Source organism: Blastomyces gilchristii (genome assembly GCF_000003855.2).
Source record: "Blastomyces gilchristii SLH14081 genomic scaffold supercont1.1, whole genome shotgun sequence".
NCBI classification, from domain to species: Eukaryota; Fungi; Ascomycota; class Eurotiomycetes; order Onygenales; family Ajellomycetaceae; genus Blastomyces; species Blastomyces gilchristii.
This window is the reverse complement of record NW_003101682.1, coordinates 6,347,570-6,363,149: the sequence shown is the minus strand read 5'-3', so window position 1 is coordinate 6,363,149 and position 15,580 is coordinate 6,347,570. Positions and strand designations below refer to the sequence as shown.

At 47.3% G+C, this 15,580-nt stretch overlaps 4 protein-coding genes across 4 annotated transcripts; 2 read left to right on the top strand and 2 right to left on the bottom strand.

Moving 5' to 3' along the window:
* Positions 1-1,384: 1,384 nt before the first annotated feature.
* BDBG_00669 (uncharacterized protein) lies at positions 1,385-2,326 on the bottom strand (the record flags this gene model as incomplete). Its single annotated transcript, XM_002629377.1, has 2 exons — positions 1,385-1,475; positions 1,737-2,326. 2 exons carry the CDS (start codon positions 2,324-2,326, stop codon positions 1,385-1,387), a joined length of 681 nt encoding a protein of 226 aa, XP_002629423.1.
* Positions 2,327-2,709: 383 nt separating this feature from the next.
* On the bottom strand, positions 2,710-7,527 carry BDBG_00668 (lon protease like, mitochondrial). The gene is made up of 3 exons (XM_002629376.2): positions 4,514-7,527; positions 4,241-4,458; positions 2,710-4,113 (listed from the first exon to the last, which is right to left on the bottom strand). The coding sequence occupies exons 1-3, from the start codon at positions 7,371-7,373 to the stop codon at positions 3,946-3,948; spliced, it is 3,246 nt and encodes a 1,081-aa protein (XP_002629422.1). The 5' UTR covers positions 7,374-7,527; the 3' UTR covers positions 2,710-3,945.
* Positions 7,528-7,603: 76 nt separating this feature from the next.
* On the top strand, positions 7,604-10,120 carry BDBG_00667 (molecular chaperone DnaJ). Its single transcript, XM_002629375.2, has 3 exons — positions 7,604-7,994; positions 8,068-9,299; positions 9,380-10,120. The coding sequence occupies exons 1-3, from the start codon at positions 7,791-7,793 to the stop codon at positions 9,594-9,596; spliced, it is 1,653 nt and encodes a 550-aa protein (XP_002629421.1). The 5' UTR covers positions 7,604-7,790; the 3' UTR covers positions 9,597-10,120.
* Positions 10,121-10,177: 57 nt separating this feature from the next.
* Positions 10,178-14,882, top strand: BDBG_00666 (vacuolar protein-sorting protein bro1). The gene is made up of 3 exons (XM_002629374.2): positions 10,178-11,099; positions 11,202-12,795; positions 12,863-14,882. The coding sequence occupies exons 1-3, from the start codon at positions 10,822-10,824 to the stop codon at positions 13,946-13,948; spliced, it is 2,958 nt and encodes a 985-aa protein (XP_002629420.2). The 5' UTR covers positions 10,178-10,821; the 3' UTR covers positions 13,949-14,882.
* The last annotated feature ends 698 nt before the right edge of the window (positions 14,883-15,580 follow it).

Sequence of the window (15,580 nt, the reverse complement as noted above, 5' to 3'; positions counted from 1 at the left end):
GGCCACGAGTAGCTTGGCAATAATAATAGGTATGTACAGCGTGGTTAGGAGGTTAGGATCTGAGCTGAGAAACATTACAGCGTACAGCGTACTGACAAAGAAGAAAACAGGCATGCTTGAGCCCGGATATGGATATGCATGTCGACCTAAAAGAAAGCAATTTGCCTACCAGATGGTGCCAAAGCAATGGGGCCACCCTTTCTTTGTTCCCCCAGCCAATCCTACGGGAGAATACGTTATCGAGGCACTCAATGCTATGCTACGAGGGAAAGGTAGGTACAGGTAACACCTAGCTGGGATTGTTCTGGAAAGGCTCTACTCGGTACATGTGGATGCTATTATTTCTTCCCACCAGGCGGAGCGCCATCAGCCACGGCCTTGGGCTATTGATCAAATCTATTATTGGATGCTACATAGATACTGCTCTCCATGTAGTGGTAGAGCAGTCCATATCGGCAATCCAAAGCTATTCCGCGATAAAAAAAAAATGAGAAGAAGAGGAACCCAAAAAGAATAAATAAACAAACAATTATTAGCCTTTCATCGAACGGTTCGCGTACCGTTTTCCACGAGCTCTAGGAAGCAAGTTTCGAACTCTATGCATCCGGCAAAATGAAATTAACTCATCTGTGGCGCAGTCAAAACATGGTGTAAAATAGCCACCCGTCTACATGCTCCACCAGGAACCCCTCCACTGGTTGAGGTCCTTGATGCCGACGGCCGACTGAATTCGACGAGGAGTAGATCCCATCATGTCATCTTTCATGGCAAGGGTATTTTTCTCTTTAGCCCGGTTTAGCCGTGGAATTCGGGTTGTTGGGCGCGCTTTTGGTAAGGCGCCGCTTGTTCATTATTGTTCCAACCATGCAACTATGCCTTAGTTCGGTCTTCTGGAATGTGTTGGCTCCAATTGACCATCTCCTCACTAACTTTTTGGTTGGAGGAGAAAGCCAGGTAGGGTATCTGGCTCCTCAGAAACAACCTGATGCGGTTTCTTACAGGTGGCCTTGTTGTACTGACACGACCGCGGGCTTCATTTCCTTTTCATTATTCGAATTCGTTGTTGTCTCCCTAATTCCATCCTAAACATGTAAGGTCGTCGGTGGTTCACTCCACTAGCTACATACTCTCCACGTCGATTAACAAATTACCTTGATACTGGTCTAACCTACCCCTCCCACTCTATCGCCCTGGTTTGGAAGCTCTGCTTCATCACGCGGAATGAATGGCGGACATCGACATCACCACACCTGGGGAACGAGGAGCTACTGAAAACATTTCAAAATCGTCCCAATCTTAGAGTCTCAAAGCCTTTCTCGGCTTCATTAAATTCTTCAGAGCTGTGAGTGGATTAGGCTGGCTTTCCCAGGAGTAGCTTTCGTGGTCAATCTTTCGACATTTCGATGTTGTCATTGTTGACGTGTTTAGGTCTTCCCCGCCTTGTTTCGCATTGAGCAACGCCCAAGGCTACCAATCTATAAAACTGTTAAATGTCAGGCACAAAAGCCTCGACTTCGCCTCGACAAGAATACGATTTTTGCGAAGAACAAAAACATACACGGCTGCCAGAGGCTGACAAGCTCAATCCAATTAACATAGCGGGAGTCATAATTTCTCAGTCGACCCAAAAATAAAATAAAATATAAAATAAAATAAAATAAAAATAAAATAAAAAATAAAAGAAATAAAAGACATTACTTTGCATGATGGGATTCTTCCTAGCAGATGAATCCCACCTTCTTGTTTGGGCGCGGGTCATATTTAACGTGACATTCCGCTGGGAAATAATTCTCCATTCCAGGCAGTATAGTATCGTTATCTGTTTCTGATCCTTTTGGGCCTTCATGAGGTTGCTCTCACTGTCACTGTCTCGGAGCGAAGTCGGGATGACCTCAGACGGGCCATTGATTGCCGCATATAAATTTGCCATATCCATAATGACGGATCCAAAGAACGAAACAAGAATATGGCGCCATGCCTTGAGCTCAAACCTGCAGAACTGCATTTCGTAGCTCTGCCAAGGGGCTCTAGGCAACCAAATTAAAAGAGACTGACTGGCGTTTCGCCGACCGACTTCGAGTTGGTTGCAGAAAGTTCGTAAGCGGTAGTTATACTTGAAAATTTCTAGCGAATTGCAGATGCTCCCACAGACTCTCAAGTCTAAATTCATCAACGAGTCTGGATCAAAAAGATAATTATCTTCGTCCTCTATTGCTGAAACATGTGTCTCTTTCCTCCTGCCCAAGTGGCAATTCGGAGGTTTCCAGCCAGTGCCAAAAGCATAATAATATCCTTTGATTGTAAAGGGACCGTCAAAAGTCGTCATATCTGGCTCGGCTCCCTCCCTTCCCTTCCCCACCCCCCAATTCGCAGAAAGCGCAAGAAGCCTTATGATCCCGCAAATCTTGAATCATGACGCACAAGGAAGAGAAAAAATATGCGACGGACGCTTCACCTCCCTCCATTGGCCCTATCAGGGAAAAATTTCCTGCTCAAAACGTCCCCACAAATTGGGCATCTGCCGCAGAGTAACTAATCAAATGAACCGGCCCTCAAACGGCCGTATATGACAGGACCCTAGACAGGGCCCTAGAAAGAACCCTGCGCTAGTACAGTAGTTACACCATGCCGCCTAGGGAGTTTCCACGTCCCTCTCGCACTCTGATTGGCTCATTTTCTGATGCTTTTCGATATTTTTTGGACACCCTCTCTCTCCCTCCCTCCTTGGACCAACCGGAATCTCAAACGTTTTAAATATCTATTCGTCCAGTAGTCAGTATTTCGAGAAACTCTTTATATAAAGGGAAATAAATCATTTTGAAATTGATATAATTGCTGAAATACGCACGCACATGCATCAGAAGCATGAAAGAAAAGGGAAAAAAGCCAACGTATGTAGAAACTCCCAAAAAGAACTTACACTCTGTAGCTAACTAAGCGGAATCACACCAAAATACGCCGGTGCATTGCGGGGCAGCGCAGAAGGGCATCTTCTCAGTCCTGCCAGAAACCCATCGGTCATATCTATCTATTCCTTATGAAAATGCTAAGTGGAGCTATCTAGATAATATGAGCGAGAAATGGTAATACCTGCAGCAGATCCACACTCTCACTGCCTACCCCAACTCAACTCTCCCGTCTTCATCGACTCATAAACACAGGGGATTATCAGATTGGCTTACAAGATAAAGCCGATTTATCAACTACAAATCCGTGATGAGGTGTGCAGTAGGGGAAATTCGAATTCGTCCTGGAGATAATGAGTAACTAGCGTATGTGATATGGCATTTTTGTTTTCGGCCAAATTTCGGAACGTGGACGGGACTAAAAGGGGCCAAAGCACTATAACCGACTCGACTGCCAATTTTCGTCTGTTCCCCTCCAACAATACCTCAAGTTTCTTAACTCTCAGAAAAAACAAAACTCAGACAGTGAGAAGTGAGATCGCTTCTAGGTTTCTGTGCCCATGATTTTTATGCTCTTTGGCTTATCTCCCCATCCGAACCCGATAAAAAAATACAAAGTTTTTTTTTTTTTTGTCAAAGTCCCTCATACGCCACAAAGACTTTTTTCCCCGGAAACATAGGGATGAAATAATAGGGAAATATTATATGAGATAAGAGGTATAGATAGTACAAATGGTCTGGAAGCTCCAGATGGTAGTTGATTGCGGTGCGGGTCAAACAAACAAATGAGGTGCGGAACCATAAATAACTCCGGGCCCATGCATTGAAGAGAGAAGAGATATATCATACCTATATATGCCAAGGGGGAAAATTTAAACGAGTCAACAAAAGTGGTAGAATTCTGTCCAGGCAAAAGGGGAGGAAGAGGAATGTACTGAGTAATAGAAGTAGCGTTACAGTAGTCAATCCAAAATACAAAATGTTAGAAAGATCTAAAAAGGGGAAATAATGGGTATGAATGGTGCTTTGAGACACCGATTCATTCGTCCTCTGTAGCGTTGGCGTCGGATTTTATAACAGCCGGAACTTCTTGGAGTTGGGACTTCCACATAGTTTGCGCCTGAACTTTGTCAAGGTCACGGAAGACGATGTCGAAGACCTCTGAGTACCAATTGACGTGATGACCTTCGATGCCCTTTTTGATGTTCTGTGGATTTTTTTTTAAGAAATAGAGAATGTCAGTCTTGCAAACAATTTCAAGGGTGGTGAGTGGCCGGGGCAAAATTGGCAGTCAAGATATGGCGGCTGAGAAGGAGAAACAAAGGGCAACGAACCTCTGGTAGCTCCAGCCAATCTGACATGTTATCAGCGGGGAAAATAATTGATTTGGCGCCAGCTCGTCGAGCAGCTACGGTCTTTTCACGGAGGCCACCGATACGAAGAACTTTACCCGTCACAGTGAGTTCGCCAGTCATTGCGATTGTTGGGTCCAAGCGATGGTCAAGAGCGAGGGAAAGCAGAGAGGTCGCCATCGTGATACCAGCAGAGGGACCTGTATTATTTAGTGTTTAGTAAACGTTCCTTTAATTGTGTAATTTTATACATACCATCCTTCTGCACTGCACCCTCTGGACAATGCAAATGGACCTTCGCCCGTTCAAAGAATCTATTCTCTGGAAACGCCCTGGCCATCAAAGATTTAGCGAACGAATATGCAATAACAGTAGACTCCTTCATGACGTTCATTAAATTGCCGGTCTGTTCGAGGCCTGGGCGGGACTTTGGTGACAGAGCCGTTTCCAGGATCGACTCCACATATAAAGCGGCCCCTCCCATGCTTGTCCACGCGAGACCCATGGCTACGCCTGGGGGAGTGACGTCGTAGAGCCTATCAGAGGTAAAGATGGGCGGGCCAACGTAATCTTTCAGGTTGTCTCTGTTTATTGAGACGTGAACATCATCTGGGACATGTGCCGCGACTAGAGGAGCCGGGGCGGCCGGTTGATGTGACTTCTCTGCTTCCTCGACAACACTCTCCTCGCCCTTCGTCGTCTCCTGCCCCTGCGTAGCTCTCACCTCCTCCCGAACGGCCACTTCTTCAAGATCCTTCTCCTGCTCTGGTAAATCCTGGATAATTTTCAGGGCTGCCTTCCTATAAACCTTCTCTATTTGCTTTTTTAGATTTCGCACCCCGCTCTCCCGACAGTAAGATTTAATAAGTTCCTCAATGGCATCTTTTTCCAATGTCACATCAGCATTCTTTAAGCCGCTCATTTCCTTGGCGGTAGGTGCCAGGTATCGCTCTGCGATAGCCATTTTCTCATCCGCAACATACCCAGAGAGCTCGATCATTTCCATTCTGTCCAGCAACGGTCTCGGAATCGTATCCGTCATGTTGGCTGTGCACACAAACAAAACTTTTGACAGGTCTACGGGTACATCCATATAGTGATCCAAAAAGGACGAGTTCTGCTCAGGATCCAAAAGCTCGAGCAGGGCCGACGCAGGATCTCCCTGGTGCCCTCGACCGATTTTGTCAACTTCATCGATAAGGATCAGGGGGTTTTCCGTCTGACATTTCTTCAGGGCTTGGATGACGCGGCCTGGTAGAGCGCCAACGTAAGTTCGTCGATGGCCCTTGATCTCCGCTACATCCGTAAGCCCACCAACGCTGAAACGATAGTACTCCCGGTTAAGAGCCCGCGCAATCGATTTCCCAATGCTGGTTTTACCGACACCAGGGGGCCCCACAAAACATAGAATCTTCCCCTCCACGGTACCGCGCAGTTTTCCAACAGCAATAAACTCTAAAATACGGTCTTTGACGTCTTTGAGGCCGTAGTGGTCTTCGTCCAATACAGTCATTGCGTTCTTGATACCAAATGTCTCTGGGCTCCTCTTACCCCATGGAATTTGCGTTATCCAGTCGAGGTAATTCCTTGTGACGTTAAATTCCGAAGCTGCGGGTTCGAGATGTGCGAGTTTATTCAGCTCCTCATCGAACACCTTCTTCACGGCTTCGGGCATAGCAAGTTTTTCAGATTTCTCCTTGAATTTTTCCACGAGCTTTTCCTTCCCATCGGATTCAATACCTAGTTCACGTCGAATACCCTTCATCTGTTCCATCAGCCAATATTCCCGCTGCCGCTTTTGAATTTTCGCTTCGACATCCTTCGATATTTTCGATTGCAACTGGGCATTCATGAGTTCTTTTTTAAGAACCACAAGGGCTTTGGAAAGGCGTTCTTGGATATTCATCGTATCCAGCACGTCTTGTAACTCCTTGACCTCGCCGGCGGAAACAGCGGCAGCGAAATCAGCCAGGTTCGCGGGTTCATCCATGATATTGCCAGCGTGACTCATGGAGAAGGTTGAGATTTGATCACGGAAAAGTGGATTCAGGTTCGCAATATCCTTAAAGACGTTTACAATCTCATTCGTAACAGCGCGAATCATGGTATTTTTCTTGTCATATGGTTCCTCTGTAAGGTTTTCCACATTGACTATGCTGACAGGATATTTGTGTAAAAATGAGGTAGGTTCGTATGGAGCCTCTTTGGGAGGCTGCTCAAACGTTGCCTCTTCAAAACTCGCGACAACATCGCCTTGCTTTTCGGGGGTTGTTTCCTTTGTAGGCTGCTGGTCATTTTCTGCTTTCTGTGACGTGTCACGCGGCGGTCTTAACGATGATATCTTAATTCTCCGGTGGGGATATAACACCGCAGTCAGTGCATTCTCCGTCCCATGCACAGGAAATACGCTCGTGATCTGCGCAAAAACACCAACATCATGTACTTCTTCCATATCATTAATTATATCCTTATCTGCCGCTTCATCTTTGAACAAAAAAGCTCCGACGTATGGTTGTCCGCGTTTCATCATTTCTTGTATAGCGGAGACAACATTGGGGTCCCGGACAGTAACTGCCTTGTAATACCCGGGGAACAACGGCCTCCGCGCAATTGGAATAGCCATAACCTGCGGATACACATCTGGGATCGTAGCCTTTTGTAACGCCTTCTCGGCAGAACTTTTCCTCCCCTTTCTCGTGCCATCGCCACTGCTTCCAGAGCCAGCGCTTCCGCCCACAGCACTTGCGCCGCTGGGTTTTGCATCCGCAGGCGAAGCAGAAGCAGGTATAGGCGACGGTGTATCAGGAGTCTTGTCCTTCCCTTCCGATGGTCTACCAGGCCTTGGCTTTTCCTCCTGATTCTTCTCTGTCTCTGTTCCCTCCTCTTTCTCCTCTTTCGGTTCGGGTGGTTGCGGCTTGTCTTTTCGGCGGGCGGTGCTAGCTGAGAAGCTTCGTGATACTGACGCAAAAGGTGAAAGCCGCAGTGTCTGCCCCTCTAGACTCGAATTGACGCAAATCCGGTAAGAAGAAGAGGAAGAAGGATATTTAGATGAGAGAGTCCGCGGTGACGTCTGCCGAAGGACTGCCCTCCATGGCAGGCTCTGGGCCCGAATCATAGTGCCGAAACGAGCCTGGATGTGGCGCTCTCGAATATATGTATGCGGGAGAAATTAGTGTGCAGTCTGCACATCTACTATCTCCCAAGCAGAGTTGCAGAAGAGAATTGACTCCGGCAGAAGAGTCAAGGGGAGAGAAAATATATGATCCTCTCTTTGTGATTAGTGAGACTCGGAGAATCCAATCGAACGATAGAATCCCGGCGGAACATTATTCCAGATCCCTGGCCAAACTTAGTCATCCAAAATACTTGAAACTTTTTTTTTTCCCATCGCGACGGAGATCAAAAGGAAGACTGTCCAATCTACTAGATATCCCACCATCTTGTCGTTTCGCTTGCCCGGACTTGCGTCTGCAGACAGTCTGGCTATCTCAACTCCCCTTCCAGCATTGGTGCATTATTGCTTTGATTTAAAATGAGCGCTGGTGCTCCTAGTATACCCCGGACAGCCCTTATACCGGCTCGTCTACTCCGAACCTCACGACACTGCTCTAATCAATGTGCCACGATACGGCCGCAAATTCAGTCGAAAACGTTTCAGAATGACTGCAGGATATACCATGATAAGCGGCCATTTTCAAAGCCATTAAATGACCGCAGCGCCCGTCCATTCTCAAAGGTATGCGTCTATACGAGTTCAATGGGCACCACATAGATGAACCGCTAACCGTTGGCCCGTGTCTACTTCATAGTCTTTCCATGCGTCTGCGCCGTCTCAAGCTACACGCGACCCTTATAGTGTTCTCGGAGTAGGCAAGGATGCGTCTGCTGCAGACATTAAAAGGGCGTACTACGGACTCGCCAAAAAATACCACCCTGACACAAATAAGGATCCCAATGCAAAAGAAAAATTTGCGGAGGCACAATCAGCATATGAGCTGCTTTCTGATTCAGAGAAAAGACAAGCCTATGACCGGTTTGGCTCGGGAGCATTCGATCAGAACGGCGGCTTCAGTCCTGGAGCCGGCCCTGGTGGCCCATTCTCAGGAGCAACTACTGGTGGTTTCCACGGGTTTGGCGGCGGGTTCCCTGGCGGGGGTTTCTCTGCGGATATAAATTTCGAGGATCTATTTGGTGCTTTTACCGGTGGTGCGGGTCGGCGGGGACGGTCGAGAGGAGGACCGTTCCGATCTGCGGTGGTAGAAGGGGACGATATCGAGGTACAGACGAACATCTCTTTCATGGATGCTGCCAAGGGAACAACGAAGGAAATCTTCATCACTCCGCTTGTTCAATGCAAAACATGCAATGGCGAAGGGACGAAACCGGGCAAGAAGCGGGCACAGTGCAAAACTTGCGGTGGGACAGGTTCGCAGGTTCATTTTATTCAGGGAGGGTTCCAGATGGCTAGTACCTGCACGTCGTGTGGCGGTGCTGGTATGTCTATTCCCAGGGGATCCGAATGTAATAGCTGTGGCGGCGATGGGGTAGTACGGGAAAGGAAGACGGTGCATGTCAATATCCCAGGCGGAGTAGAAGACGGAATGCGGCTGCGGGTGCCAGGGGAAGGAGACATGCCAGCAGTAGAACCCGGTGCCCGCACGCAGCGGGGCGATCTTTATGTCTTCATCAAAGTAGCCCCCGATTCCCGCTTCAGCAGATCCGGTTCGGATGTGCTATACACAGCACAGATCCCTCTCACAACCGCACTTCTAGGTGGTGAGGTCACAGTACCAACGCTGGATGGAGAGGTCAAGGTCAAAGTGGCCACAGGAACTGGTACTGGCGATAAGATTACTTTGTCAGGGATGGGAATGCGGAAACTTGAGGGTCGCCGTGGCCAGCAGGGTGACCTCAAGGTCGAATTTAAAGTTGCCATGCCGAAGTACTTGAATGCGAACCAGCGAACGATCCTGGAAGTGCTTGCTGACGAGATGGGTGACAAAACTGCTCGACGGATGATGAATATCAATAAAAACGACAAGTGAGTAGAAGGCCCATCAATTGTAAGATGCTGTGATAGGGGGGAATTGACCACGTATATTTTTCTTGTTTCCTCTTTAGGCCTCCTTCCCCCGACTCGTCAACATCTAACAAAGATAGCAGCACATCCAGCGATACTTCACACAAAAACGAAGGATTCCTCAAATCAGCGTGGCACAGACTCATGAACCAGCACGGCAGCGGTGGCAGCAGCAGCGGCGATACCTCTGCAAAACCCAACGATTCTGGTGACGGGAACAAAACGGACGAATCGAAGAAGGCCTCCGGCTCGGGATGATATGTACACCTGGTATCTTCAAAGAGGTTGAGGGTGTTATAGTTTTAATCCTGTCCTTATTTTGCTTCTTTTTGTCATAGTGTTGACAAGCAATGTTCTCCATCGTGTCTTTTTATCTTCTTGTATATGCCCCTTTTCCTTGATGGTAGGGTTTAATGTTTCCGTTTATTGTTTATTTTCTTTTGTATTGGAAGCTGTATGATTAAATAAATGCATAGCGGGGTGGGCCATTTAGACTTGGGGAGAGATGGATTGGATATCCCTTATTTCCCATAACCTCTGTACACTACTACTTCGCTACTACAATCACTCTATAGCTAACATCTCCGCTACGGTCAAGCTCGATATGAGACAAAAATAATCAGGAGCAATTATAAATCTATATAGGACAGCCGCATATAATTGTCGCATTATCAACGCCATAGCAGCTATATCACCAAAAGCATGGGCAAATAAAAAGGAGGACAAACATACGAAAGATATTCAACGAACAATGGCATTATTCCTAAGTGCCTCCAAGCCCCCTCTCATCTCTAGCGCCGTGCAGTGGTGGCTCGAACTACTACCAATCGCAAGCCATAGCTAGACTTGTTCCATACAGCATCTCCCATAGCGCGTCGATTTCTTGCCTCTTCCAGCAGCCAGACCTAAGAATAACCTGACCGTAGCCTCACTAACTCGCATAAACCTGGGCTTTGAGAAGAGGCGTCGACCCTGGCCTCGCTCCGGTCTCCCTAAGTATTTTGTTACACCGTACCCATTTGCTTCCATTTGTCCCCATCCTCTCTCACACTGTTGTTTGTTCGTGGTTTAAATCGCCTGATGTGTGGTTGTGTGTCCCGGTCTGCTAGTTAGTTAAATAGGCTGGAGTGATAGTTAAAAGGGTTTAAGATCCGGTGATGACATTTCTTAGTCCACCGCCAAACTAGCAACATCATCGTCATTGTCCTTGGGCGAAGACCAATCCTGAAGTTCCCAATACCCCACATCCAGCCATCGAAAGCCTCTCTCCAACCACTGCTTCTGCAGGCCAAATACGACTCGTTCCTCTCTGACCACTTCTGCGACCGCTTTTCGACTGGTGTTTAGGAAAGGGAGCTGTGTTTGTTACCTCCGACTCTCCTCACTGTTTGCCTACCTAGCCACAACATTTTACCTCCACCTCTTTTGCCTCACCACCCCCCACCCACCCCCTTAACCCCCCCCGCGGCGGGCCATTCTCAAGATGGTGCAGTCACCTATGATATCGAGCCCGCTGAAGCAAACAAGCGAGATCGACTGGATACAGCCCCTCAAGGCCTACATCCGGCAGACATATGGTGATGATCCAGAGAGATACTCGGAGGAATGCGCAACGTTGAACAGGCTGCGGCAGGATATGAGAGGTGCTGGCAAGGATAGCGCGGCTGGGCGGGATTTACTATATCGGTATTATGGCCAGCTTGAACTGCTGGATTTGCGGTTTCCGGTGGATGAGAACCATATCAAAATATCCTTCACCTGGTAAAGTCTGCCATGCTACATGAGCAATCAATTCCGCTATGATTTTTTGCTTGCTCCGGCTTCTTTTTTTCTAACTTATTGTTCTTTTACAACACTTGGCAGGTATGATGCGTTTACACACAAGCCAACATCTCAATACTCATTGGCGTATGAGAAGGCTTCGATTATCTTCAATATATCCGCCGTTCTATCGTGCCATGCGGCGAACCAAGACCGATCTGAAGACACTGGGCTGAAGACCGCTTATCACTCCTTCCAAGCCTCTGCGGGAATGTTCACTTATATCAACGAAAACTTCCTACATGCCCCTTCGACGGATCTGAGTAGGGACACCGTTAAAACGCTGATATCGATAATGCTTGCGCAGGGCCAGGAGGTTTTCTTGGAGAAGCAGATAGCTGATGAGAAGAAACCAGGGTTTCTGGCTAAGCTCGCAAGCCAGGCAGCATATCTCTACTCACAAGCTGCAGAAGGTGTACAGGAAAATGTGGCGAAGGGCATATTTGAGAAAGTGTGGTCGATTGTCATTCAAATAAAAGCCTCCCTTCTAGCTGCTGTCGCTGGTTACTACCAAGCCATTGCAGATGACGAAGGGGCTCTCTACGGAATATCCATCGCCCGACTCCAGCTGGCTGAAAAGCAGGCTACCTCAGCAATGAGTTGGGCGAAGTCTTTTCCATCCTCTCCCCCCGCAGGCTCAAACCTAAGCGCGGATACTGGTCCGATCTTACTCGATCTCACACGGCGACAGCTGGCGAATATCCAGGAAAAACTGGCATTGTTTAACAAGGATAACGATTTTATATACCACCAACCAATCCCTTCTGAGCCCAGTTTATCGACCATCGCGAAGTTGCCCGCTGCAAAAGCAATGTCGGTTAGTGAGTTATACCAAGGACAAGATATACAGAGGATAATCGGGCCGGACATTTTTCAAAAGATTGTTCCAATGTCCGTTACAGAATCAGCAAGTTTGTACGATGAGGAGAAAGCGAAGCTGGTTCGTGCAGAGGCGGAGAAAGTTGAGGCCGCGAATGGTGAAATGGCTGCCAGTCTTGACTACCTCAAATTACCAGGAAGCCTGAACATTTTGAAGGGAGGAATGGACCAGGATATGGATGTCGATGAAGATTTTAAGATGTGGTGTGATGAATTGGCTGATGCGCCTCCTTTTCGCGAAGCTTTCAACGAGGTGCAGGAGGAAAAAATATCCATATTAAGCGTATTGGATCAATGCTCTAAGCAACTGGATATGGAAGAGAGTGTTTGTGAAAAGATGCGGTCCAAGTACGGAGCGGACTGGGTACAGCAGCCCAGTTCCCGATTAACATCGACCTTGCGCAGTGATATTCGAAGCTACCGTGATACCATCGGCGAAGCCAGTTCCAGCGACTCGCAGCTTCTCGTGAACCTGAGACAACATGAAACTGACTTCGAGGAAATGCGCTCCGCCGGGGAAACCGACGAAGCTGATGTTTTGTTCCAAAGGGCTCTAATTAAGGTTGGAGGAAAAGGCAAAGGCCGAAATGGGCATGGTAGCCCTTATACTGCTGCTCCGGAGACAAACCTCCTAGGCGATGATTTCGAAGCGGGGGCGTCTGTTGCTGAGCAGATCGCGAGGGTGGAGGAGCTACTTCGAAAGCTGAATCTTGTGAAAAGAGATAGGAATCAGATTTTGAAGGATCTGAAAGAGAAGGTTTGCACTGTCCTATGAGATACTTTGTTGAGCAATTTAAATGTCAACAAATGCTAACGGAACTTAGGTGCATAATGATGATATTTCCAATGTCCTGATACTGAACAAGAAATCTATCGCCAACCAAGAAAATCAATTGTTCCAAACAGAGCTTGAGAAATTCCGACCTCACCAAAATCGACTACTACAAGCAAACCACAAACAAACGGCGCTCATGAAGGAACTTACAAAAGTTTATGGCGACCTGCTCCAGGATAACAGAGTCAGATCAGAGCAGTCCAAGTACGAAGTGCTCACACGACAGAGGAACTCGGTTATGTCCAAATATAAAAAGATATACAACGCCTTCAAAGACATTAATTCGGGCCTACAGCAAGCGCAAGCCTTCTACGCGGAGATGAAGGATACGGTGGACAGCCTACGGAAAAATGTCGATACATTTGTCAACAACAGACGATCAGAAGGCGCGCAACTCCTCAGTCAGATCGAACGAGACAAAGCCCACCATCAGTCCAGCCAGGAGGACCGGGAGCGTGAAAAGTTAAAATCCCTGATGGAGCGTCTCTCCGTAGAAACCAGCCCTCAATCACAACCAACATCCTCCTCATCAAAACCTCGCCCATCCCCTCTAAAGACTACCCCCGGCCGCTCCCCGTCCATTTCAACTCACCACAACACCATGTCCTACCCCTCCACCAGCCAATACATGACCGGACAACAACAGCAACAACCACAACCACAACCACCACCGCAACAACAACAACAACAACAACAGCCACAACAATACCCCCAACAAGGACCCCCCGGCGTCGCCCCCTCCGCAGAAGGCTACAACCCCATGGCCTACCTCTACCAACCCCCCATCTCCCCTCCACCAAACCAACAATACTTCTCCCCATCACAATACGGCTACGCCAGCCCGCAGCAACCCACCCAGTTCATGCCGCAGGGGTACATACCGCCTCCACCGCCCCCGCGGCCATCTCAGTCGCCCTACCCGCAGTCCAGCGCGCCGTATCCGCCGGCGGGATACATGCAGCCGCGGCCGTACAGTGCCATGCAGCAGCAGCATCCGTCGCAGACGCCGCAGGGCCCGTCTGGTGGGCAGAGTAATAGCAATGACCCGTGGGCGGGGTTAAATGCGTGGAAATGAAAGTCGGTATATTGGTATATGGGCTTTGAGGGACGAACGGCTTGCAAGCTTCGTTGAGTGACGGGTGGCGAGTGCAGTTGTTAGGAGCCGCGCCGCGCGAAATGGCTAAAGGAAGAAACAGACAAACAAGAATAAAGAAAGGAAAATCTACGAAACGCAAGCGATAAGAGGGGGAAGAAAAAAGGAGGGGGGGAGGGGAGTTGGGAATATGGGATAGTGATGGGAAATGAGATATACTTTTTTTTTCTTTTTCTTTTTTTTAGGTAGAAATCGCTAAAGAGCTTTTTTATTAACCTTTTTAGTACCGCAAGGGAAAACTTTGTACCGGCTGCCAGTGACGATGGGCAAGTGGATGGAGGCAATAGATATTCAATTGAGGGAGGCCTTTATGATATCGAACGAAGGAGTGTGAACAGATACGATGAAATGGGTGTCTCCGTTTGCAGAAAGAGGTGGGGGGGCGCGCAACGTGTATGGAAATATCAGATACTCGAACTTGTGCTTCATTTTCATTTTTGTCTCTTTCATCTCTTTTTTTTTCTCTACTGCTTATTATCTATCTTCTCTGTTGTGTTTCTGTTTTTAGTCTCCTCATCATCATTAGCTATCCTCTGTACTGTCTCTATATCTCATTGCCTGTTCTTACCACCGTTTCTAATTTCCTCTTTTTTTATTATATCTTATCATAGTTTTTTGACCATCAACATCGTTTCCGTTCCCCTATCTTTTTTGTTTCGCACCTCATACATATATAACTCTCTACCATATGCACTCTGATATGGTTTTAGCTCTCTATATATCTTTTCAATATATATTCATATTCCTTTACACATCTCATACCACACAATAATCACCCCGTTCTAAATTCCCCCTTGTGAGCGATATATCAAGAAAGCAATTAGACATTCATCATGCCTCTAGCAATGCTATCTATCTATCTATCTATCTATCTATCTATCCATATTACATGAGACAAGCAGTCGCGATCGCCCGCCGACAAACCACAAGAGGAGGACCTCCAAGAAGTCAACTCACCTCATTCTTTTCTACCCCGTAATACCTCTCCAATATCCCATCTATTCCTCTCTATCTACCACATTCATTTTCTCTACTGTCCCCTCTCCCATCTCCGCCCCTCCAACTATTCTCCGAACGAATAAAAATAAAAATAAAAATAAAATCACATGACCTTACGTCATCCCACCCCATTGTACACTAATCCAGCCCTATTCCACTCATACACACAGCCGCTAGCCACTAGATAGATATTAACAACCATGTTCCAACATCCCACAGATACTATGGAGCTCTTGCACTTCTACAAAGCATTATATATCATGCAATAATCTCTTCAATGTAACAACTGAGTCCCTTTGAGGTTATGAAACGATGTTGAGGAACGAAGATAATGAATGGGAACGTCAAGGAGAACGGACGTAGTTAGGTCTTTATATTGAATGATGAGACTATTTATAGTTTCGGGTGCTGAGTCAGCCTCCTCTCCTCGCTTGCCCGCTTGCTCTTGCTACTGTGTGCTATGTATGCAGTATATCTATCTATCTAGCTCTGCAGTCTCATGATGAGGTTTCAAGTCTCGCATTATTTCAATACGCTTTTTAAGCACTACTTCTT

What these genes read in the sequence shown, in the direction of transcription:
- BDBG_00667 (XM_002629375.2), top strand. Translation starts at nt 7,791, where the DNA reads ATGAGCGCTGGTGCTCCTAGTATACCCCGGACAGCCCTTATACCGGCT. An exon ending in GCGCCCGTCCATTCTCAAAG is followed by an intron (nt 7,995 to 8,067) that starts GTATGCGTCTAT and finishes TCTACTTCATAG; the next exon opens with TCTTTCCATGCGTCTGCGCC. An exon ending in AATATCAATAAAAACGACAA is followed by an intron (nt 9,300 to 9,379) that starts GTGAGTAGAAGG and finishes TTTCCTCTTTAG; the next exon opens with GCCTCCTTCCCCCGACTCGT.
- BDBG_00668 (XM_002629376.2), bottom strand. Translation starts at nt 7,373, where the DNA reads ATGATTCGGGCCCAGAGCCTGCCATGGAGGGCAGTCCTTCGGCAGACG. An exon ending in GGGTGCAGTGCAGAAGGATG is followed by an intron (nt 4,459 to 4,513) that starts GTATGTATAAAA and finishes TAAATAATACAG; the next exon opens with GTCCCTCTGCTGGTATCACG. An exon ending in ATTGGCTGGAGCTACCAGAG is followed by an intron (nt 4,114 to 4,240) that starts GTTCGTTGCCCT and finishes AAAAATCCACAG; the next exon opens with AACATCAAAAAGGGCATCGA.
- BDBG_00666 (XM_002629374.2), top strand. Translation starts at nt 10,822, where the DNA reads ATGGTGCAGTCACCTATGATATCGAGCCCGCTGAAGCAAACAAGCGAG. An exon ending in ATCAAAATATCCTTCACCTG is followed by an intron (nt 11,100 to 11,201) that starts GTAAAGTCTGCC and finishes AACACTTGGCAG; the next exon opens with GTATGATGCGTTTACACACA. An exon ending in TGAAGGATCTGAAAGAGAAG is followed by an intron (nt 12,796 to 12,862) that starts GTTTGCACTGTC and finishes AACGGAACTTAG; the next exon opens with GTGCATAATGATGATATTTC.